A 23,682-nucleotide genomic window follows, 5' to 3' on the forward strand; every position below is an offset into this window, starting at 1 on the left:
TGACCATCCTACCAGCCCTCATTACCACCAACTTCGATTACAAGGTTTTGAAATCTTCGAGCCCATCAGTCCTGACCCCCCCCCGTCACTGAATAATCCTAGATACGACACATCAACCCACCGAGCTACTCCTAAACCCCCACTAAACCCCATCACACCCGATACGTCTCCAACTAAGAGTAGCGGATTTGCTGAACATGCCTCATCTGTCAATGCATTCGTTGCTACCGCTACATCAAAACGAACCTCCCTCCCAACCTTAAACGTGTAAAAGAGTCAGGTACTGTTTTTTTTTCCTTACTTTTCTTCCCACCACTCCCCTAACTGCCTTCATTTCTTGAGTGCAGGAAAACCTATCTGACGAGGAAGTTGTTGAACTTAGCGACTCCAGCCCTGTAAAGCCAACCCCAAGACATCCGCCATCAGATGAAGAATGCAAGCTTGCAGAAGAACTCTTCAAATGCCCTTCAATTCCAGCACTAGCCCTCATCGCTCCGCTTCCGCAGCAACAGTGGGACCTCTTCCACGCGACTCTCACAACAAATACGCAAGCGTACGTACCTTGATCCAAACCTTCATCGCATGCAACATTTTTGATTTTTTTAACATTTTCATTCTTTCAACAACTCTTAATTCATGTTCTAACACTATCACAGATTCCACATTACTCCGTCCCAATTTGACTTCTCCAACAGATTCATACTGGAAATAGCTCAGCCGCAGAAATGGGTCACCACATTTGTAAGTTCGAGTCCCCTTTTAAGCTCCTTTGCTTTTTCTGTTTCTCTTTATGATTACTTTGGCCCTTTCTCATATTCTGTTGAATAACATGTGACGTTATGGTCCAGCATATGGAAATTTTGATGTACATGCTTGCTGGAAGGCACAGAGAGCTGCTTGATCGAGAGAAGCTTGCTTTCACAACACCGTATCTAGCATCCGGGATTCAGGAGGTCTTCAAGGGGTTCAAGATATTGGCAAGGAAAGACCGATTCAAATGGGACACCCGTCTGACTGAGTTGGTGCTTCAGCCAGGGAAGAAATGGATGGAAGATGTGTTTACGATATACACTCCTATGATCTGGGAGGATCGTCACTGGGTGGGACTAGCTATAAATCTCGATATGGGATATGTTGAGATCCTAGACCCACTCCCAACGTTGTATGGAGATAACAAAGTTCAGAAGCTCATGGACCCCATCCTCACTTCACTGCCCTACCTCGTCAAGAAGGTTGCTAAACCACAGCAGACTCAGTTCCGTAGACTGAAGCCTTTTCATTGGGAAAGGATCACCGGAAGCTACATAAATGAGCGGTCGGGTGATTGTGGTCCAGTCAGCATCAAGTTTATGGAGCTACACTCTCACGGTGATCCTCTTCCCCACATGTCAGGAATTACTGACGGGACCGTTGATGATCTACGCAAACAGTACGCCATGGATGTCTACAAAACCATCGTCCTACCTTCTTACCACGTTCCTACTTTTCCTTGATCAAAATTTCATTTCGTCATGTCTCTATTAGTGTTGTCTGAAACTAAACTTATGGTTTATGCAACTTATGTGTCTTGGTCTATGCAACTTCTTCTGTTTCTTGGTGTTTTGCTTCTAGACAATCGTTATGTAACATATTATCTCCATATTATGTTTATGACTTTCCTACAACTGCTTTCCTTTCCATTTTGCCTTAGCCTACATCTTTGTACAATTACCAAACGATTTCACGTCCACACCTCCATTCATGTACACGTTATACATCGAACACAAGTCCTAGCCATTGTCCACATCTACTACTTAATCACACATTACGTCCACACCTCCATTCATGTACACGTTATACATCGAGCATTGTCCTAGCCATTGTCCACATCTACTACTTAATCACACCTTAAGCTAATCAGCTTGCAATTACGTTCACACCTCCGTGCATGTACACTATATATATCGAACACAAGTATTATCCATTATCCACATCTAATACTTAAGACATACGAGTGCATGTACAGATTCACAATTACTCTTATAGTAAATCAGCTTGCAAAAGAGCTACATAACCACACCAGGAATACCAAATAAACCTTAATCAATGCAAATACAATTATCCTCTCAAATACAATAGCAAAGTTATAGTATTTACCACTAAACAACTCAAACCATAATACTTCTCCAACTCAAATGTCACAAAACGACTCATAACATTACATGATCAAGTTCGTTTCTTATTCAAAAACTTATTCATATGATAATGTGCTAGCCAAGTAATGACTTCGAACAAAAACTCCCTCCCACTGCCTCAATCTCTATATTGGGTTTGTGCAACGGGTCCTGTTGTGCCCTTCACAGCGACACCTCCCACACTTATTTGGAACCAGTTTTGTCTTCTTCGCAACCTGAAACACAAATCAAAAAATTTCAAGTACTACAAGATTCTACAATCCCACACATTCAATGATCTAAAGAACTATGCATGTACTTACCGGAAATTCACCAGTTGAAGGAATCCTGTTCTTCCTACGACGCCCAGCTGGCCTCGTCGTCAAGGGCGGCATTAACACCATATTCTTAACGTGTTCCGGAACATCAACATCCCTAGGATCTCCCTCTGGATTAATTATCCCACCATATGTCTCCCTCCAAGTCGAAGTCTTGTACCAGTGACCCACCAATGTTTCATAAGTCACTCCCAAACTGTCAGCAGCTATCATAGCATGGCCACAAGGTATTTTTATTTTATCAAAAATACTTGCAGCTACATTGCTTCTCAGCAAGCATCACACGCTCCTTTCCTCCAAATTTTCCCACAATTTCACAAGTCCAATTCGAGACAGAGTTCACTTTACTACCCTTCATTGTTGCCATATTAGAGGTCATCTCTTTATCAACTTCCACGCTAACAACCCCCCTATGCTTCTCTGCTTTCTTTCTCCTTGCACAGAACCACCTTGTCATCATCCTTTGAATGAATATTACCAACTCCATTATTGGTGACGTCCTCCCTTCCCTCAAAGCGTTGTTAAGCTGCTCAGCTATATTGCTAGTCATGATATTATAGCGCTCACCCGCAAAGTTCGACCGCGACCAATGAGCCACACCGATATTCCCCAAATAAAGTCCGCATGCACTGTTAGTTGCTCTGACCTTAGCGTACAGCTCCCTGTAGTCCCGTTGTCTGTATGCAGTTGCAGCAGCAGTCACCATCTTCGCCAAGTTCTTGCTCGAGTAGCGGGAGTTAACGTTCCTTGCTAAGTGGACAATGCACGCCCCATGTTGAGCAGATGGATAGACACGTTTCACAGCATTAGAAATTGATGTTGCACGATCAGATATAATGGCAAGACTTGGGGAATCAGCCAATATACGCTCAACCTTTTGTAGAAACCATGTCCACGCTTCCGTATCTTCACTGTCCACAATAGCATAAGCAAGAGGAAAGATCTGAAAGTTTGCATCTTGTCCACTTGCAGTCAACAACACCCCCTTGTACTTCCCTCCTAAGTGTGTACCATCTATCACCAGCACACGACACAGCTTTTTAAACCCATCTATGGACGCCCCGAACGCAAGGAACAGATAAAGAAATCGCTCATCTCCATCCTCATCCACCTCAGTCTCCAGATCAGCAACCGTGCCAGGATTTGCAAGTTTTAACATGTGAAAATACTCTGGCAGCTTCAAGTAGGAGTCTTCTTCTGATCCACGAATGTCCATGATAGCTTTCTCTTTCGCCCTATAGCACTTCATGTACGATGCAGTCACTCGAAGATCCTCCAGCACTAGCCTCTGTAATTCCACAGGCACTGGTCCTTTACCAGGTTCCCCAAACTTAGCTTTGTAAACTGCCGCAATAACCCGCGAAGTAGCTTTGCTCTTATACCCCTGCCTTGACTCGATGGGACAACTATGATCAAGTTGAGCTTTCCTTATCTCATAATAACCACACCCCCTGATCTCATGAGCTGTAACTCTTCAGTCACAGTGTTCATCTGGACATTCCACAACAAAAGAATCAACCTTTGTTCTCGTTTGTTTGAAATGGAATTGGTTTTTGATTGCATATATCGCCAACGATATCTGACAATCTTCTTTGTTGCCAAAAACCTTCCCAACATGTATCCTCCCATCTCTCTCATCTAAATCCATGTCCGAAATCTCTGCTGCGGCATAGCTAGTATCATCAAACAGAGGAGGGATATCAAACTCTTCATCATCAACTTGATCTAGCTTCCTTGTGGACGACCTCCTCTGCCTGTCCACACCAACACCCTCATCCACGCCATGCAGCCATGGGTTCTGTTTGCCAAAGTCCTCATCTTTTGGCAAGTTTACACCACTGCTACTACCGCCGACTTCAACAACATGGTCAAACGCGTCATTGGTGGTGCAAGTGTAACGCCGTGGACCACTACTCTTTGTCAAACCAGCAACAATCTCCTCCTCATTGTAGATGACATTAACAGCATTCGAACCTTTGTAGTCAGTTTTCAGTAGTGGGCTCCAGAAATCTTCGTCATAACCTCGAGGTCTCACGTCTAGCTCGTCCACTTCTTCCACCACAGTTTCTTCCTCCCCAACACTACTCTGGCTTAAAGCTTCTCCTTTTCCACCCTCGCTACCGCCTTTAATTACCTCCTCAACTCTCTCCACTTCACTCAGAAACTCCACATCTTGCAAGTCAATAATGTTAGATTTAGAAGCACCCGTCGATACATATCCTCCGTTCGAAGTCCCAGAGCCTAACTTTGAAGAACTCTTTGGTCCAAATGCAACCAGAGTTACAAAACCCATCCCCGAGTCGTCAACATTGTCCTTCTCAGAAAACGTCACGTTCCTCTCGAACCTAACAAACAGATTCATAGCCCCCTTCACCTTCATGTGCTGAACAAAGTACTTGATAGCTCCATCACTTGTAAGCTGCACAGGAGGCGTTCGAATCCCCGTCGCTAACTCGAAGCTTGTTGGCGTCCAGTAACTAAGAACAGGTTCCCAAAGCTTCTCCTCCTTACCAAACTCCCGCAAAACACTCTCTTGAAGTTCTTTCAGTGAAATAGAGTCGGAAATCGGTACAAGCCGTGCCATCTGCCTTTTGTCGACCACAAATTCCCACTTGCATCCATCCCCACAAACCCAGTCGCCACACATCACCATGCACTGGTCCTCCATAGCACCTGCACCACGCCCAAGAACACATTCGATTGAATACAAGATCCGATTTTACAAAACATTCACCAACAATCATAGACAAAAAAATATATTAACCTACGTTCCTCTCTATTGCAAATCCCCAGAAGAACGTCGCTCTTTCTTGCTCCCCAACGACAAACACACCAGCATTTTATCCACGTCCTTGGCAAAACCTACTTTCAAATCTAACCGTAGGATCAAACTTGCTTTTTCTTTTATCCTACGGTGAGAATTTCTTCCCCGCTTTTGGGTGGATAAGACAGACAGACAGCTAGCACCCCGGTCTTACAGCTTGCAAACCGGTTCCATAACCAGATAGAAAGTTCGGTCTCTCTTAATCAGGGGCAACAATGTCCATTATTCTTCTTCGACTAAGATATTGTGTCTACAAAGCAAGATGTGTCCCTCTATGTAATCCAAAGACACAATGTGTCTCATATGGTAACCAACTCTTATCTTAATATGGCATGTGGACATATTTGTCACGATGGCATACCCCAAATAAATCAAAATCAGGCCTGCACATCTATCTAATATATATATATATATATATATATATATATATATATATATATGTATTTATAAGTAAATATTTTGTATTTGTAATGTTACAAAAAAATGTTTTGCATTTATAATATTTTAAACTTTTAATTGTTCCTCTTTTATAACTTTTTATCACACTGAAAGTTTTAACTTATTCAGCTAAATTTTAAATATGCATGTAACATGATTTTTATGGAAGTAAATAGGTAAACTCATTGTTTGACTCTTCTCATTACATCTCTTTTATCAGAATATGCTTTTTAATATCATAGTACATGTTTAAATTTGAATTTCACTCGAAGTAGTTAGCATATAATCCCCTTTTAACTGATAGTTGAAACTTGTCTTGTGTTAACATTTCTTAGTAATAAATATATAGATATAAGATTCAACAATTCCTAATGCAAAATAGGAAAAAAGGTGAACTTTATCTTATCATTCAACATTCAAGAAAAAACTAAAGTAAACCCAATGACTAAAACCCCTATCGTATTAATTGGGAAAATCCCAAAACTATACAGAAAAAATCAACACAAAATAAACCAAAGAACTTTTTTTTTTGTTCAAACCAAAGAACCATTTATAAAAAAAAAATTGTACTTACTTTGTAAAAAATGTGTTTTTTGTATTTTGAGGTTAGAAATTACATATTTTATTTTAAATATCGGTTATAAAAGTCATAAAATAGTAATAGGACGTGTGAAGGAACAAGCTAGAAGCTACAGGCAACCTACACAGTATCGAAAAAGATCAAAACGTTTCCAACCGTTGGATCTTCATTCTCATTTCATCTCTCTCTCTCTGCCATCTGACCTGTGGGTTTGCAGATATTCAAACAAATCACCCCCATTTTGCTCGATTCTCAAAGAGCTGATTAGGGTTTCTCGATTTCAATCGAAAAATCGTACCTTTCTCTGGATTGTCGAATCCGAAGTGTGTAATCCATCCCCACCCTGAAAAGATAGCAGAGGAGCGTGATGATGCCTGTGGAGATGGCGCGAATCTTCGCGACGGGGATGGAGAATTGGTGGGAGGAGGTTAACGAGTCAACTCAGTGGCAAGATGGGATCTTCTTCTCTCTCTGTGGAGCTTACGCTCTTGTCTCAGCCATCGCTCTTGTACGATTCTCTCTCTCTCTCTCTCTCTCTTTTCACCACTTAAAGTTATCCTCTTTCTAACAAATACGTTTGATTTGAGGGGTGTCTAGGTCAAATGTGTTACGTGATTGAACTCTCTTTCCTCTTTGGTTTAAAAAAAAAAAAAAGATGGCTTGGAATATATAATCTGGTGGCAGTCTTTCTTTGTTATTGTGTTTGTTTGATTGATTTGATGAAACATCGTTTTCTGTTTAAGTTACCGAAGTTAGTAATGCTGAATGGTTGAGAAAGCTCTACACTGTCTTTGTGTTCCGGTAGATTGTGGATGTGTTGCAGTTTTTGACTTTGTTTGAATTGTGTTGTGTAACTTGTGGTTGGAAGGTTCAATTGGTGAGGATCCAAATGAGAGTGCCTGAATATGGCTGGACCACTCAGAAGGTCTTTCATCTTATGAACTTTGTCGTCAATGGAGGTGCTGATCTTTTATGTTCCCATTGACAAACGAGAGGATTGTGTGTGTTTGCCTTATAGCTTTGATTTTTTCTTTTTTCTTTGTGCAGTTCGTGCGGTTCTATTTGGATTTCACCATCAAGTCTTTCTCGTGCATCCCAAGGTGAGATAGTCTGCTCGAGTGATGTTCTGGTGACATTAATCGCATGCGTTGGTTTGTTTTTTCTTTAGTGCAAATTCACTTTGAGATACAAATATGATAACATGTTTCTGTGCATTTTATATCTCTGCTCGAGTTAGCATACTACATCTTTTTAAGTATCTAACGTTGTTGTTGACTTGAGGTAATGCAGGCTCTTTGCTGGATATTATTGGATCTTCCGGGCCTCCTCTTTTTCTCTGCATACACACTGCTCGTTCTGTTCTGGGCAGAGATATATCACCAGGCAAGTACCTATATAGAATGTCTCTTTTTAACCAACCAAACAAATTCTAAATATACATGTTCTTTCCACCAATGAGCAGGCGAGAAGCTTACCAACTGATAAGTTGCGGATAACTTATTTCTCAGTCAATGCTGCTGTATATTTGGCTCAGGTTCATGTCTAATTCCTATTGTTTTTTTCTCTCGTCCTTGTCTTGTAATTTTGTAGTTGTACTTTGCTAGAAAGAATCTGTGTGAACCTTTCTCACTTTTGTAGAAATTTTTAGGTGAATCAAAAGACTAATATGCTTGACATGTGATTGATGTCTATATCAGGTTGTAATCTGGGTATGCATCTGGGTAAATGATAACAGCACTGTGGAGCTAGTTGGAAAGATATTTATGGCAGGTTAGGTTCCTTGTCTGGTGAAGCAAGTCTGCTAAGCCCCAATCTTCAGTACTCTCTTTCTGAGCTCTGTAGTCTGTACTAACTTTTTGGATATTTTTTCATGCTCTTCTAGTTGTGTCTTTCATTGCTGCGTTAGGCTTCTTGCTGTATGGAGGAAGGTATGTGTTTCTTGTGTATTTCTGCTTGTTTCGTAATCAAAGTGTTTGGAAGTTCTTTAATGGGGTTGTTTTTTCTCATCTGTTTTTTTTTCCGGTATATAGATTGTTTATTATGCTAAGAAGGTTCCCCATTGAGTCAAAAGGGAGAAGGAAGAAGCTCCATGAGGTAGTCATTGTGTATGTGCATCGTTGTCTTAGTTCCATTGAAACTTCGACACAAAACATTATTGACCTCCTTCAAATTCGCTGCGTTTCATCGAGATTAGCCTTTGTAATTTAGATGGTATTAAATTGCAGGTTGGCTCTGTGACAGCCATATGCTTCACCTGCTTCCTCATAAGATGCATAGTGGTAAGCTCTGAGATATATAATCTAAAGAATGAAATCTTTATCATCAGTTATGATGATGAGTGTTTTTAAAAATGTTTCTTTCTTGCACAACGATTCAGGTGGGTGTGTCAGCATTTGACAGGGATTTAACGCTGGATGTGCTTGATCACCCTGTTCTGAACTTAATCTACTATATGGTAAGTAACTAAGACCGTCATTAATTCTCTATCTCAGTAATCTCTGTTTATGGTTTCTTCGCTAACTGGGAAAAATATAATAATACGCAGGTGGTAGAAGTACTTCCATCGGCACTAGTACTCTTCATTTTGCGTAAGCTACCTCCAAAGAGAGTATCAGCTCAATACCATCCGATCCAGTAAACTTTTTTTTTTTAACCTGAAGCCATCACACGGTGAGTCTGATGATGTTGCAAGAGATTGTAAAGATTCAGTTAAGAAAATATGGCCAGGACAAAGAAGTTATAAGATTCGCTGGCGGATGTTCGATCGTTCTATTATGTTTGGTTGGAAATAATAACCAATTGTTTACTTTTTTTTTTTTGGTTTATTGTCAAATCTCAGATGATACACTGTTCTTCAATCATATTAAACCGAATAGAGCATTGGGTATCGAATGGGCTGTTAAATAACTAAACGGCCGAATTAATCAAAGGCCATGTCTCTGTTTTATTATTTATTTAAATAAATGATTTACAGTGACAAACAAACAGAAATCGAAAGACCTAAACTTTGTTTTGCTCCGCGTCGAGGTCGTTGATTCTCTCTCGTCTTCATTTCTCTTTTCTGTGAGTTTAGTAAACTTGTAAAAAGGACGAAACTTTCGTATGAATTCGCAGGCTGCGATACTAAACCAGTGTGTCACGCTTGTCTTGAATCACTTTCTTGAATCACTTTGGTTATCGAATCATCAGCAGTTTCAATTCATAACAAAAAAAAAAAAAAAACCTTCATATTTTTGTTTCTCGTTTTGTGGAATTATGTTAAGCATGAATTAGACTAAACTTGAACTTGAATGTGTGGTGTTTATAGAGTAGGTTTGTGAAAATTCTCTGCAGCTAGCTTCGTCTTCTTTGCTTTAGCCAAGCTTTCTGTGTAGAAATATTTTATCAGATGAGGAGGAAACTGAACATGCTTGTATTTGGCAGTTAATAATCTTACAAGAAAATCAATTTGTCACTGATGGACCATCCCATGGACTCGTCTGCTGAAGAGGTAATAGTGTTTGTCTGCTTATACATTCAATGGTTTATAGGTTACATTGTGTTATAACACTAGCCTAAGTTATTTACAGAAGTTATTGCTGTTTTATGTCTTGCAAAGAACATTGTGGAAGAGAGTCATAAGCTGGTTGACTCATTGGACAAGCTTAGTGTCAGTGCTGCGAGCTCTTCCTCCAATTTCAAGAAGAAGCCTGTCATTATCATTGTTGTTGGAATGGCTGGTAAGTAGTGTTCTTGAATCCTCAATGTTATAGGTTTTAGTGTTTGTGGGATATCATCAATAGTCGCATGTGAGCTTTTTTCTTCTTCTTATGTTATGCGTAGGCAGTGGAAAGACCATCAAGTCATCGAGATTAGCCTTTGTAATTTAGATGGTATTAAATTGCAGGTTGGATCTGTGACAGCCATATGCTTCACCTGCTTCCTCATAAGATGCATAGTGGTAAGCTCTGAGATATATAATCTAAAGAATGAAATCTTTATCATCAGTTATGATGATGAGTGTTTTTAAAAATGTTTCTTTCTTGCACCACGATTCAGGTGGGTGTGTCATCATTTGACAGGGATTTAACGCTGGATGTGCTTGATCACCCTGTTATGAACTTAATCTACTATATGGTAAGTAACTAAGACTGTCATTAATTCTCTCTCTCAGTAATCTCTGTTTCTGGGTTCTTCGCTAACTGGGAAAAACATAATAATACGCAGGTGGTAGAAGTACTTCCATCGGCACTAGTCCTCTTCATTTTGCGTAAGCTACCTCCAAAGAGAGTATCAGCTCAATACCATCCGATCCAGTAGACTTTTTTTTTTTTTGTCTGAAGCTATCACACGATGATGTTGCAAGAGAGAGTAAAGATTCAGTCATGAAAAGAAGTTTTAAGATTCGCTGGCGGATGTTTGATTGTTACGTTATGTTATCTTTGGTTGAAAATAATAACCAGTTGTTTACCTTTTTTTTTTTTTTTTTTTTTTTTTTTTTTACACATGTACTTGGTACCATGATACACTGTTCTAAACATAGTACAACGAATAGAGTAGGACGGTTAAATAACGTAACGGGCCTTGGGCCGATCAATTAAGGCCATATCTTTGTTATTCTTCCCTATAAACATAAGAAAATGTCTATGCGATTTAGAGAGTGAGAAATCAAAAGACCTAACTTCGTTTTGCTCCGCGTTGAGGTCTACTCTCTCTCGTCTCCGTCTTCTGTCTTTTTTTATTCTTTCTAGAGTTCCGTTCTTGTAAATTCGCAGGCTAAATCACGCTTGTGTTGAATTCCTTTGGTTATGGAATCATCAGCAGTTTCAGTTGATAACAAAAAAAAAATATATATATATAACCTTTCAAGTTCATGTTTCTGTTTCTGGAATTATGTTGAGCATGAACTATTTGTCGTAGACGAAACTTTGAACTTGAAAGTGTGATGTTTATAGAGTGGTACTAGGTTTCTGACCCATAAGTCACCTCTTGCTTCGTCTTTGCTCTTAGCTGTCTGTGACATAAGCTTTCTGTATAAAAAACATTTGTCGGATGAGGAAGAAACTGAACATGCTTGTATTTGGGATTTATTGGCAGTTAATAATCTTACAAGAAAATCAATTTGTCACTGATGGATCATCCCATGGACTCGTCTGCTGATGAGGTAATAGTGAATTTCAATGGTTTATTAGTTACATTGTCTTATAATACTAGCCTAAGTTACTGCAAGAATAATGAAGCTATTCTTGTTTTCTTTTGTCTTGCAAAGAACATTGTGGAAGAGAGTCACAAGCTGGTTGACTCATTGGACAAGCTTCGTGTTAGTGCTGCGAGCTCTTCCTCCAATTTCAAGAAGAAGCCTGTCATTATCATTGTTGTTGGAATGGCTGGTATGTAGTATTCTTTAAGACTCATGATGTTATAGGTTTTAGTGTTGAGGGATATCATCAATAGTCTGATGTGAGTTTTACTTGTGTTATTCCTAGGCAGTGGAAAAACCAGTTTCCTTCATCGTTTGGTCTGCCATACCTTTGATGCAAACAAGCGTGGCTATGTGTTGAACCTTGACCCTGCTGTTATGTCTCTACCATTCGGTGCCAACATCGACATAAGGGACACTGTCAAGTACAAGGAAGTTATGAAACAGTATAATTTGGGGCCTAATGGTGGAATCATGACTTCTCTCAACTTGTTTGCTACTAAATTCGACGAGGTAAATATGCACTGAAGCAGTATAAGGGATATGATTCTCTCTTTTTCTCTTTTCTTGATCGTAATGTGCTTGTTTGCCACTTGTTGTAGGTTGTCTCTGTGATAGAGAAACGTGCAGACCAGCTTGACTATGTCCTTGTGGATACTCCTGGTCAGATTGAAATCTTTACATGGTCTGCTTCTGGTGCTATAATCACTGAAGCGTTTGCCTCAACCTTCCCAACTGTTGTCACCTATGTGGTTGATACTCCACGTTCCACTAGCCCAATCACTTTTATGAGCAACATGCTCTACGCTTGTAGTATCCTCTACAAGACCCGGCTTCCTCTTGTCCTGGCTTTCAACAAAACTGATGTGGCAGATCACAAGTTTGCTTTAGAGGTTATCTCTGTCTATTAGTGTTGAATCTATTGATCATCACCGATCATTATTCTTTGTTTCTTGTACTATTCTCTTAATCCTTTGGTATTGATATGGGTTTTATGCAGTGGATGGAAGATTTTGAGGTGTTTCAAGCAGCAATACAATCTGATAACTCGTACACATCGACCTTAGCTAACAGCCTCTCCCTCTCACTCTACGAGTTTTACCGGAATATAAGATCTGTTGGTGTTTCTGCAATCACTGGTGCTGGAATGGATGACTTCTTTAAAGCCATTGAAGCAAGTGCTGATGAATACATGGAAACTTACAAGTATTGACACACCTATCTCTTCTATATAGACCTTCTTTGCAAGATCTGTCTCCAGGTTCCATGCTTATGATTGGTGTTTTCTTTCTTTCTTCAGGGCTGATCTTGACAAGAGAAAGGCGGAGAAGGAGCAGTTGGAAGAAGAGCGAAGGGAAAAGGAAATGGAGAAACTAAGAAAGGATATGGAGAGTTCTCAGGGAGGGACTGTGGTTTTAAACACTGGTTTGAAAGATAAAGATGCAGCGGAGAAGATGATGGTAGAGGAGGAGGATGATGAGGACTTTAAGATTGAAGAAGACAGTGATGATGCCATTGATGAGGATGAGGAAGATGAAGAGATGAATCGTTTCTACGTATAAGTTAAAACTTTAAAACCAAATCTTTCAGACTTTATCAAGTTGCTTCAACTGGTTTTGTTTGTGTCCTTGCCTTGTTTTCCCCTGTTGTGTAGTTAAAACCATGGAATTGATTCTCTTTGTGAGACATTGTCTAATGATCTAATGACTATTATAAACTAGAATGTTGGGAGACTTTATACACAATTTGCCTTCATATATGCACAATGAGGTAAACCACACATATGTAAGTCAGACATGGAGGAAAAAAAACTAATAAAACTTCCATATTATATAGATGAAGAGTCGATGAATGAGTACATCATCAGCCCTCTTAACACTATCTGAACACACTTGAACTGTGGACGATCGAGATTTAGTCTTGGTGGATTTCATCAAAGGGCGCATGAGCAAACCTGACATCTTCTGGCCGTGCAACAACTACAGGCTCATCAGCGAATAGGGCCTTGAGGAAAGATGGAGTTTTCAAGGGTCGTCGATCAGTCATTCGTGGATACACAAACGCCAAGAAGTAGTACGCGTGACCTGCTATCATTCCCTGCATAATGGATACCAGCTTAAGGATAATGATGAGTGTAAAGAAGGGAAGGCTAAATGGAATAAAGAGAGAGTGTGTACCAGTAAATCCCCCCAGGGACTTGCACCAACAAGAACAGAGAATCCAAGAAGCACCTGCAACGTCAGAATTTTCAGAAAGAGAGAATTTAAAATATCTCTCTAGCTGGTAAACTCCAAGAAGAAAATTGAGAAAGTCAAACTCACCCATGGTAAATACGCTGCTGTAAAAGTGAAAAGGCCAAGGAAACTCATGTGGATATAAGGATTTTGTTTGCTCCATACATAGACCTGAAGAACAGAGGAAAAATGTTAGGATAATATCAAAGAAATGATTAGGAAAGAATTGCAGCAGTATGGAGAGGTAGAATGTGTTACCATCATGAAAGTCAAAGAGTTGCTAAGGAAGATGATTTTGGAGAAAGAGACAGACAAGTAGGGTATCATCCCACCAATGAGAACAATACCGGTGAGAACAGTTGCCCCGAATAAAAGCATGTAAAGGAAATCAGCAGTTTTTCCCCTGAAGGAGTTTTCTTCAAGGAGTTTGCAGTATCTAGCTAGAAAGAACATATGGAACAAGAAGTCCAAATCTGCAGAAACAAAAGAAAGCAAGTAAATTTCTGCACAAGTATCTCAGGATAGTAATAATGAATGTATCCATCTGAGAGGGGTACCCATGTTCCGGAAATAAAGGAAGTTAGTAACGAGGCGCCAGAACTGGTATTGCTTCACCACAAGAGTAGGGTTTAGGTATAGGTTATAAGGAGATATAATCTGCAAAAATGTTCCACACAAAAGAAGAACATAAGCCATGAAACAAAAACACTTGAGCTCATTAGCCACACCCAAATTCAAAAACAAGACCTTTACCACTAAAACACACACATACGCACAGAAAGTAGAAACCAAGCTTCAATTTTCCAACAACTCAAAAACATAATTCTAAACACATCCATGTCAATCAATCTACATTCCCTTAGCAAGGATTCAAATCGATCATAAGGAGATATAGTCTGCAAAAACGTTCCACAGAACATAAGACACGAAACCAAAACACGAAACCAAAACACTTGAGCTACACAAAAAGGAACAACATGAGCCTTGAAACCACAACACTTGAGCTCATTAGCCACACCCACATCCAAAAAGAAAGACCTTTACCATCCACAAACACATACGTACAGAAACTAGAAACAAAGATTCAATTTTTCTTAACAATTCAAAAACATAATTCTAAACACATCCATGTCAATCCACATTCTCTTAAGCAAGGAATCAAATCGTTTCTCGAAGAAAGAGGAAGCAAACAATACCTCGAGCGAACATCCGACGGTGGTGACAACAGCCGCCGTCAAGTACGACCGGGTTATAATCGGCATCTGTTTGTACCATTCTTCTACAGCTTGAGCCATTCCCAATCGAATTCAATCCCGATCACAAAGAGCAATTGAACCCAGAGATTCTTTAAATTCAAAACCTAATCGAATCTCTAGAAACTTCAACGTTGAAATGAATTTGAAGCAGCTTTGAATTCTCGAAAGCGACTGATATAAAGATGATTCAGAGATTTGCCTCTCTTTTTTTCCTTTGTCTAGATAATAAATATTCTTTCCGCATTTTAAAATATAATAGTTTCAACGAATGACATAGCGCGTGTATCAAACGAACCAACCACAAGAGGCTCCCGACGCCAGCGTCTCTACGAAGCAAAATAACGTCCCGCCGTTTTCATCTTTTGCAAAACGACATGACTTCGTTACCGAATAAAGTAAACCGGCACAATTTCGACGAGAATACGTCGGTACCGATCAGGGCTGGGCTTAAAATCTGAAACCCGGAATCCGAACCAAAAAACCTGACCTATTATCCGATACGAAATGTAAAAATATCCAAACGGATGGTACAAAACATATCCGAATCTGAAGTGTTATTAACTAAACCCTAAACCCGAACAGACAATCCGGAAAATTCAAGATTATTGACTATATAACCGTTTTAAATATTCAATTCAATGTTTATGTTGATGTGATATAGAAAAAATAAGTATTAAAATTTAAATAAATATTTTAAATACTCAATTAGTTACAAATAAATATTTCATAAATTTGGTCGTTTAAATAACAAGTCTACTCTATTTATAAGGTAATACATATTTTTTCAAACGATATTTGTTTTTATGCTTGATTTAAAATTTTATTATTATTTTATCAATTTGATGTATGTTAGATTAATTTTTATTCAATTTAAATATTTTTTTTTATGTTTTTCTTTCAAAATTTGACTTTTTACTTCAGATATATCTGAACCTAACCGATATAACTCAAATCTGAATGATATATAATTACTTTATGAGTTTTAGAATGTATTACAAATTAGAACCGGCACGAAAATCCGACCAATACAGAGGATGAACCCGAAAACCCAAAAATCTGAAATACCCGATCCGAACCCGAACGGATACCCGAACGTCCTTGCCTATTAGGCTCCAAACGCCAGCATCTCTACAAAGCGAAACAACGTCCCGCCGTTTTTTATACTCTACAAAACGGCACGGTATCGGGACCGAATAAAGTAAAGTGGCGCGGTTTCCAATATTTTGGGAACAGTTGCGATAGTGTGTACCGTTTTAAATTTATTCCATCGCCTTTCGAATTTTCAAAATTCAAAAAACTCTTAGAGATCTCTCGAACGACGTCTCTCTCTCTTACTCGCTCTCACTCTCACACCCTCACGAATCTCCGATCCGATGAATGAAGAAAACGAACCATCGTGCGCCACTCCAGCGCCTCCTCGGCGTAATCCTCCGTCATCACACTTCACCGACATATCCAATTTCAAAACTCCGCGGCGTCCTTCCTTTATCAAATCAAATCTCGGCAACACTCCGTATCCTCCTCGATTCTTCACCGCATCTAAGCAAACTCCCAAATCTATGTCCTCCACCTTCCGCCGTCCCTCACTCCTTCCTTCTCACGCGTCTCGCTCCAAGGCCGCAGCTTCCTCGAGGCGGCTTAGGGCATTCGAGCTTCAGCAATCGCAATCTTCTCGCAAGGCTGAGTTGAATAAAGAGAAGAGCCTTAGATCTCTCGCTAAATCACTCACCGCGTGGCTCAATTTCTTGTTTGAAAACCCTGAGAGTTGCGGTTGCGAGCCGTTAGAGAATAGCGTTTCTGTTGGTAGAGTTGGACATGCGAAGAGAGATAGTTGCGAGGCTTTGCGAAGCGGTAAATCAGTGGGTGTGGATACGATGTGGCGTAGCCCCAAAAAGTCGAGGACTTTAGGTTGGTGTGGTGAGAAAGGATCAGATATTGGATCATCCTTGAGTGGCTCCAAGTATTCAACGCTGAGGGAGTCTTTGAAAGAAGTGTGTAGCTTAGATGATTTGAATCAGAGGATGCAGTTTCAGTTGAGTTTGGGAAGCTGCAAGGAGATTTTCGATGTGATGACCCGTGTTACCAAGGTAAGAGTATCCTTCCTTGTGTATCAAAGACTGTGTCTTTTTGCTATTTTCATTTCAATATCATTGTTCTTGTTTCAGAATATCGATGAAGGGAGGATAAAGATGAAACCACAATGCCCTCTTGTAACTGATTTTGGACTGAAGGAGAAGGCCGTCAAGGCACTGATGTGTTACAACCAAGTTTGGCTTCGTCTAGGGTTATATATCATCTTCGGCGGTGATTCCTTTTTGTCTGACAGTGAAGTTAACTCGGATCAAGAAATGGCGTTCTTGAAGATGGTAGTCAACAAGCAGTTTTTCTCCCATGACGGCCTTGCTAGAGCCTTTGCCTATAACAAGATGGTTGAGGGCTTATACAGACCAGGGTACTATGAAGCCCTTGGAACTGTGATTTTGAAGAGGATTATGTTGCTTGTCCTTATATTAGATAGAGCTAAATCTCAAAGCTGTATTTCACTCAAGTATGGGATTGATGGGATAGATGGTGGCTCTCCCCTCTTGTTTTCAGAGAAATCTAGCATAAAGTCTAGCCATCAACTTCTAAGTGGTAAGCGCTTATATTTTGCTATTTAGTGTGTCAGTTGCTTGCCTTTGTCATGTTTGTAGCGGCTAATATTCCATATTCTGCTTTGAATATAGAACTCCTGCCCGCTGATGTAATGCATGGAGAAGGGAATCTCCTAGCGCATCTAGTGATTATAGGGTACAAAATACCTTATCAGCAGGTAATTATAGTTAAGAGTTAATGCAGTGTCTTATATTAGATCTAGATTGCTAATATATAATGTGGTTTGCTCACTTCAATAATTGGGGTGGCTCTTGCAGTCTCCTATAGCTGGATATGAATTTAGAGTGAGAGACTTGTTTGGTGACCTCCAAGATGGCGTGCGGCTCTGCAGAGCCATTCAACTACTTTTTCATGATCCATCCATTCTCACGGTTTGTCAAAAGTTGATTTTAATTAAAACCTTCCAGTTTTTTCTTGTTTAAGGAGTGACTTTCATCGTATGAGGCTTTTGATTAAACAGAAAATGGTAGTTCCATCTGACAATCGAAAGAAGAAGTTGGCCAACTGTAGAGTTGCACTTCAGTATCTGAAGGATGCTGGTGTTCCATTGAAAGATGACGAAGGAATGATGATAACTATAGAAGATGTTGCAGATGGTGACAGAGAGCTCACTATTTCACTGCTATGGAACATTTTTGTACATTTGCAGGTGAGTGCCTCTTGTTTCTTTTGTCCAATTTATGGCGGCTTTCTGCACGTTTTTCATTGGTTAATGATTATGTATTCTCTGTGAAATGGGCAGCTACCTCTTCTGGTCAATGGGAAACTCTTGACAGAGGAAATCTACAAAGTCCAGGGGCTGGAACAGGTAAGGCTCACTTGATATCTTGGTTCCTATAGTTCTTTCCAATTGCTAGCTATGTTAGTTATTTAAAATTAGTTTCAACTAGACGACTCTCAGACAGATCTTTAATGGTGATACTTCTCTAGTTATATTATTTTTCTCTCTTCAATTATTCTTTTTGGGTTTCTTTACAGAATAATCAAATTATCATGGCTACTCCTCTGGAAATGCTCTTGAACTGGATCCAGGTACCTTATTATATCTTACTATGCTGTTCTTAAAACTTTTTTTCTCCCAAGTTGTGGGTGTTTTCTTTGCCTATGTTCTGTATGTCTAACCATGTATAATATATGCACGCCTTATTCTTTCCTCAGTCAATTACCAAGAAGAATGACTTCAAGATAGAAAACTTTGCATCATTGGTTGATGGAAAGGGAATATGGTTCTTGCTTGACTACTATTTTCGGCGAGAAGTTTGCTGTCCTTGTCTTCACGAAGAGGTATGAAATGTTCTTAACTTGAATCAGTTTCAGTGCATTGAGTTTTACGTAGGCATTTCTCTTCACGTATCTTATAAAGTAAATATCGTGTTACATTTTTCTGAATAAATATTTACATCCAGGATCCTGGTGGTCAACAAGGCCCTCGATCAGTGATATCCAATACCGATTATCATGATGCAGTTCAGAACTTCATTCTGTCGCAAAAGTTGACAGCACTTTTGGGAAGTTTTCCTGAGGTAATATTATTTAGTCTGTGAATGTCTTGGTTCGTCCTAAGTTTATCCTAAAGAAAGTAGATTATTAGAGATATCAAAACTGAATTACAGTAAGGCTCCCGCCCGTTGTTTCTTTTGCAATCGATGGTCTGCTTCCATTGACGTATAATGTTGATCTCTATAGGTTCTACAGATTGGGGACCTACTGGAACATAATGCAGTAGTTAGCAACCAAAGTGTGATTATACTGTTGGCTTTCTTATCATCAAAGCTGATCGTCAAGGAGAATATGGTATTGCTTTATTAATTTTCTGGATGGAAATTAGGATTTTTCATTGACAAGTTATTTTAAAAATTCCTTCTTTTTGCAGGAGAAACTGAACTTTCATAAGTTGCTGTGCTCTAGCTGTCAAGATCAGGAGAAGAGATATTCGCGCATCAATTGCAGCATCTCGAAAGCAGTTAGAAATGAGGAACCGGACAGAGAAAACGGAGAAGGTTCCCATTCATCTCTTTCTGACTTAACATAAAGTATATGATCTTAAAATTGAGGAATCGCACCTGTTCATTTAGATGCCTGCAAGTCTTATCAGTGGTTTTCAGTCTTTTTGTTACCTTTATTTGTTTCTCATAGTTGCCACCCTAGTTGTTAGTTGAGTTCTCAGCTTCTTACAATTGGTTGAATGAAGCAAGCATACTTGGTGATAAATAATATACACGTATCCCTCTCTTGATTGTCAAAAGTGTGATGCTACTTGTAGATGCTACTAAAACTTTCCAGGCAATCAAAGCCTGGTGGCAGGAAATGGCCTACCAAAATTCTGTTGGAGAAGTTAGTAGCCGTACCCCGCTGGGTTCCTTGTCTAGAAAAATCACTATGGATTTCGAACGAGGTGATTCAAGTATTCTGTCTACTCTTCTCAACTTTTTATATATCATAAACTTGCTTTCGATATCCATCACCTTTTTATGATCGTACCATTGTACTTTATTGGGTGATTATTTATCTACTTTTCATTTCTTGGTAGATAGAGTATTGAATCTATCTTTGATAGCATATCTCTTGCCTCTTTCTTACAGAAGCAGCAGTAGTCATACAATCGAATTTCAGGGGACTTCATGCACGCCGCAAGTTTAGGAAGAAATTGAAAGAAGTCTGCTTCTTACAAGCTGCTATTCGGACATGGTTGTCAGTGAAACATATAAAAGTTCTTGAAATATTCACTGTTGAGGAAGTTACTTTACAGTTATCAGGTAATTATCTGTTTGTGAGTATTTATTACAATTGACAGATCAACAAGTTATTCTCTGTTGAAAGTTTTGTTATCACTGCAGAAAGATCAGCCAACTTAAAACCTGTAGCGAGATATGTCAAGTACATTGTTGAACGGAGTCGCTTTCTCAAGTTGAGGAAATCTGTTTTGGTCATTCAGAAAGCTGTAAGGAGGCATCAGCGAAACCTTCATCATGAGCTGAAAGCAGCACTCAAAATTCAGCAAGCTTGGAGGAGTTATAAAGACAAAGTTATCTCTTCTATCACTATCCAATCTTATGTTCGTGGATGGATCACACGGAGAATGTATATCAATTACAAATTGTGTTCCGTACTCATTCAAGTAAGTATATTCAGTTCTTCCGTGTTTTGCTTATGCACTGTCCATTACTCAGTTCTCAGTTGGTTTGGTCGTTAAGTCAACTGCTCTATGTTACCCTCTGCTTGTCCCAGCTTAAAACCTGTAGAAAGTTATGTCAAATTCATTGTTAAACAAAGTATCTGTTTTGGTCATTCAGAGAGCTGTAAGGAAGCATCAGTGGAATCTTCATCATGAGCTGAAAGCAGCACTCAAAATTCAGCTAGCCTGGAGAAGTTATAAAGAACAAGTTATCTCCTCTATCACCATCCAATCTTATGTTCGTGGATGGAACACACGTAGAATGAATCGCAAATACAAGTTGTCTTCCGTACTCATTCAAGTAAGTATACTCAGGTCTTAGAGGTTTTGCTCATGTACTGCCATAACTCAGTTCTCAGTTGATTTGGTCGTTAATAATGTTACCCTCTGCTTGTCCCAATTTGTTTCATCATCCAGTTTTCTCTTCCTGTTTGTCACTTCTTTTTAATTGCCTTTGATATTTCTTCTTCCTGTCTGAATTACCCTTTCTTTTTGACTGGGAATTCTCTTGATATTTATAAATTCTTCCCGTCTCTGACTTGTTAACTTTCTGCAACAAACTGCAGAGATATTGCCGTGGTTGGCTGGCGAGAAGGAAGTTTTATCTTCAGAGAGAATCAACGATATGCATTCAGAGTGCTATCCGAAAATTTAACTGCATTATGTCGTTTCATGGCTACAAGCATGCAGCCACAGAGCTTCAACGGCTCGTTAGAGGACAAATTGTTCGAAGCAGGCTTCAAGGTAATTAAGCAGTTTCTCTGGTACCTTAATTTTAAGCTGATTACATATTAATTTTTAACATAAAGATGGTTATCCAAATTGAATTTTCTCAGTAGCTTCTTATCTCAATTCAAAACTTGACGAAGGCGTTTCCAGACTTCCACAACACAGCGTTGAGATGACAACACAGCTACATTCCGTCATTAAACTGCAGCGTTGGTGGAGGTTTCTCCATTCACAGAATGTAAGAAGAAAATCAGCAGTCTTGATACAGCAGCATATTCGAGGTGTATTTGCCAGGCAAAGAACTTCAATGGAAAGACGTTACATTGTCATGATTCAAGTAAGAAATGACCAAAGCTACTTTTCATCTTTTGTCCTTGTTCACTTTAATAATTACGTTTCATTACTTGAACCTGTCAGTCACACTGGAGAGGCTACCTCACACGCAAAGCTGCAAAGGCTCAAGTTCTGGATCTGAGAGTAAGAATGCAAACTTCTGCAGCAAACATAGATGACAAGAAACGCTTGATAAACAAGCTTCTCTCTGCGCTTTCGGAACTACTCAGCATGAAAAAGGTCCACAACATTCTTCACATTTGTGAAACTCTGGGTAAGCGCTCCTCAGCTTCCTTTATTTACAGAACAACGTGAACAGACAGACTTATAAGAACATGTTCCCTCTACAGATTCGGCGACAAAATACTCAGACAAATGCTGTGAAGAGCTTGTGGCAGCTGGAGCGATAGACAAGTTGCTAACACTGATCCGGTCGGCAAGCAGAAGCATCCCTGATCAAGAAGTTGCAAAACATGCACTCTCAACTTTGAGACACCTGGCTCGTTACCCGCAAATGGCAGATGAGTTAATAGACACGAAAGGATCCATCCAGACAATATTCTGGGAACTACTCAGGTCTTCATTTACTTGAAGAATCTATTCTTTAAGATTGAAATTTAATCCTTTGTCATTTCTTATGTTTCTTTTTTTCTCTTCTTTCAGGAACAAAGAAGAAGCATATTTCGTAGCATCAGATGTTCTGAAAAAGATATGCAAAATCCATAAAGGCGTAGAAGCAGTTCGAAAGCTTCCTGCTTTGGTAAAACGATTACACGCCTTAGTTGAGGAGCTAACTCGTAAGGCAAACATGGAGAAGAGGTTAGTGTTTTTTCTTTCCTGTTTTAATGTGTGCATTTGGTTGAATGTTTAATCTAGAAACATCAGTTTATACTCATTCAAATAAGAAAGTATGAATCAAACATGTTTTAATATTTTGGTGTGATTTCAGGAATGTTAAGGGTCAGAGTGGAAAAGAGAAGAGCGAGAGAAGATTAAAGGAGGCTGTTGAGCTTATGAAGCTCATAACCAGCAGATGACTTTGTTAGTTTGTGTTTCAAACTCTGTTGTGTTTCTGTGTTTAGTTTTGTGTGAAGTGCATTGATCAATGCATTCCCACAACTAGAATTTGTTAGGTTTTCTGTAATCAAACTGCTTCTGCACCATTTCTTGTGTCTATTGTCACAGCCTCTTGATTCGTGTTAGAACGACTTACACATCAACTGAATTCACAAAATTTATGTGGCCAAATCCTGAGCTCTTGAGTTAAGTCAGAGTAATTTTTCATGGCTGAACCCAGAGCTGGTCTCAACCAGGCTAGATTTTGTCTCCAATCCTTTGGGGGATGATAGAACATAGTTAGCATAATGTATAAGTATCATGTAAGCATCATGTAAAAGCTAAGAAAAAAACATATCATGTTTGGTTTGACATCTGAAAGGTTTGAGCAGAGCATTAATGACAGCAACTAAATGGTCCAAAAATTCAAAAAGAATGCATTAAAAAGGCGAAAAAAGCAAGCAAATATGGTATTATAGAGCAAAATTACATTTTGTCATAAATAAAATGCACATTCCAGAACCATGAAAGAAAACAGAATGCTCCAAATGATTTCTAAGATATCTACAAAGAAGTGAAGTTTCTTTATTCGCCAGTTTGTGTAAAATCTTATGTATGATTATGACAATACCAAGAGTCTCAAGACTTTTGATTGAACGACATTAGTGGAACTGAACACTGGTTACAACGAGCAGGACACACAAGAAATAGACAGAAGCATTACACAATACA

The 23,682-nt window shown here is 39.2% G+C and overlaps 5 protein-coding genes and 1 long non-coding RNA gene across 10 annotated transcripts in view; 5 read left to right on the plus strand and 1 right to left on the minus strand.

The window, feature by feature from the left end:
- LOC106330773 overlaps nt 1-51 on the plus strand; it is a 2,364-nt gene extending 2,313 nt beyond the window's left edge. Inside the window, exon 5 of the mRNA XM_013769192.1 lies at nt 16-51. Within this exon, the coding sequence (XP_013624646.1) occupies nt 16-51 (36 nt within the window). The remainder of the gene's footprint in view (nt 1-15) is intronic.
- A 52-nt stretch (nt 52-103) lies between these two features.
- Nucleotides 104-923, plus strand: LOC106303407. The gene is made up of 4 exons (XR_001262487.1): nt 104-280; nt 348-553; nt 657-741; nt 849-923. It is a non-coding gene; the product is annotated as an uncharacterized LOC106303407 (long non-coding RNA).
- Nucleotides 924-6,433: 5,510 nt separating this feature from the next.
- LOC106306297 (tobamovirus multiplication protein 1-like) lies at nt 6,434-9,220 on the plus strand. The gene is made up of 11 exons (XM_013742869.1): nt 6,434-6,841; nt 7,202-7,292; nt 7,381-7,433; nt 7,624-7,716; nt 7,796-7,867; nt 8,031-8,103; nt 8,216-8,261; nt 8,364-8,427; nt 8,559-8,612; nt 8,711-8,788; nt 8,879-9,220. Exons 1-11 carry the CDS (start codon nt 6,701-6,703, stop codon nt 8,969-8,971), a joined length of 858 nt encoding a protein of 285 aa, XP_013598323.1. The 5' UTR covers nt 6,434-6,700; the 3' UTR covers nt 8,972-9,220.
- A 536-nt stretch (nt 9,221-9,756) lies between these two features.
- On the plus strand, nt 9,757-13,245 carry LOC106306284 (GPN-loop GTPase 1). 2 transcript variants are annotated; one of them, XM_013742849.1, is made up of 7 exons: nt 10,929-11,015; nt 11,410-11,476; nt 11,582-11,702; nt 11,799-12,025; nt 12,115-12,405; nt 12,513-12,718; nt 12,813-13,245. In XM_013742849.1, the coding sequence occupies exons 2-7, from the start codon at nt 11,444-11,446 to the stop codon at nt 13,072-13,074; spliced, it is 1,140 nt and encodes a 379-aa protein (XP_013598303.1). In that variant the 5' UTR covers nt 10,929-11,015; nt 11,410-11,443; the 3' UTR covers nt 13,075-13,245. The 2 variants fall into 2 exon arrangements, with proteins under 2 accessions (XP_013598311.1, XP_013598303.1); XM_013742857.1 differs by lacking the exons at nt 10,929-11,015; nt 11,410-11,476; nt 11,582-11,702 and adding exons at nt 9,757-9,823; nt 9,932-10,052.
- LOC106306307 (derlin-2.1) lies at nt 13,209-15,215 on the minus strand. Its single transcript, XM_013742881.1, has 6 exons — nt 14,943-15,215; nt 14,304-14,403; nt 14,005-14,219; nt 13,834-13,917; nt 13,690-13,743; nt 13,209-13,609 (listed from the first exon to the last, which is right to left on the minus strand). The coding sequence occupies exons 1-6, from the start codon at nt 15,039-15,041 to the stop codon at nt 13,427-13,429; spliced, it is 735 nt and encodes a 244-aa protein (XP_013598335.1). The 5' UTR covers nt 15,042-15,215; the 3' UTR covers nt 13,209-13,426.
- Nucleotides 15,216-16,305: 1,090 nt separating this feature from the next.
- Nucleotides 16,306-23,155, plus strand: LOC106323172 (abnormal spindle-like microcephaly-associated protein homolog). Of its 4 annotated transcripts, none has more exons than XM_013761332.1 (21): nt 16,306-17,089; nt 17,168-17,636; nt 17,729-17,814; nt 17,915-18,028; nt 18,118-18,306; nt 18,400-18,465; nt 18,636-18,689; nt 18,816-18,941; nt 19,064-19,180; nt 19,344-19,451; nt 19,531-19,657; nt 19,921-20,061; nt 20,240-20,413; nt 20,495-20,775; nt 20,951-21,133; nt 21,399-21,576; nt 21,669-21,898; nt 21,979-22,168; nt 22,245-22,470; nt 22,558-22,713; nt 22,844-23,155. In XM_013761332.1, exons 1-21 carry the CDS (start codon nt 16,376-16,378, stop codon nt 22,929-22,931), a joined length of 4,017 nt encoding a protein of 1,338 aa, XP_013616786.1. In that variant the 5' UTR covers nt 16,306-16,375; the 3' UTR covers nt 22,932-23,155. The 4 variants fall into 4 exon arrangements, with proteins under 4 accessions (XP_013616786.1, XP_013616790.1, XP_013616793.1 ...); XM_013761336.1 differs by having other exon boundaries at nt 21,672-21,898; XM_013761339.1 differs by having other exon boundaries at nt 19,921-20,052.
- The last annotated feature ends 527 nt before the right edge of the window (nt 23,156-23,682 follow it).

Source organism: Brassica oleracea, chromosome C1 (genome assembly GCF_000695525.1).
Source record: "Brassica oleracea var. oleracea cultivar TO1000 chromosome C1, BOL, whole genome shotgun sequence".
In the NCBI taxonomy this organism is placed as follows: Eukaryota; Viridiplantae; Streptophyta; class Magnoliopsida; order Brassicales; family Brassicaceae; genus Brassica; species Brassica oleracea.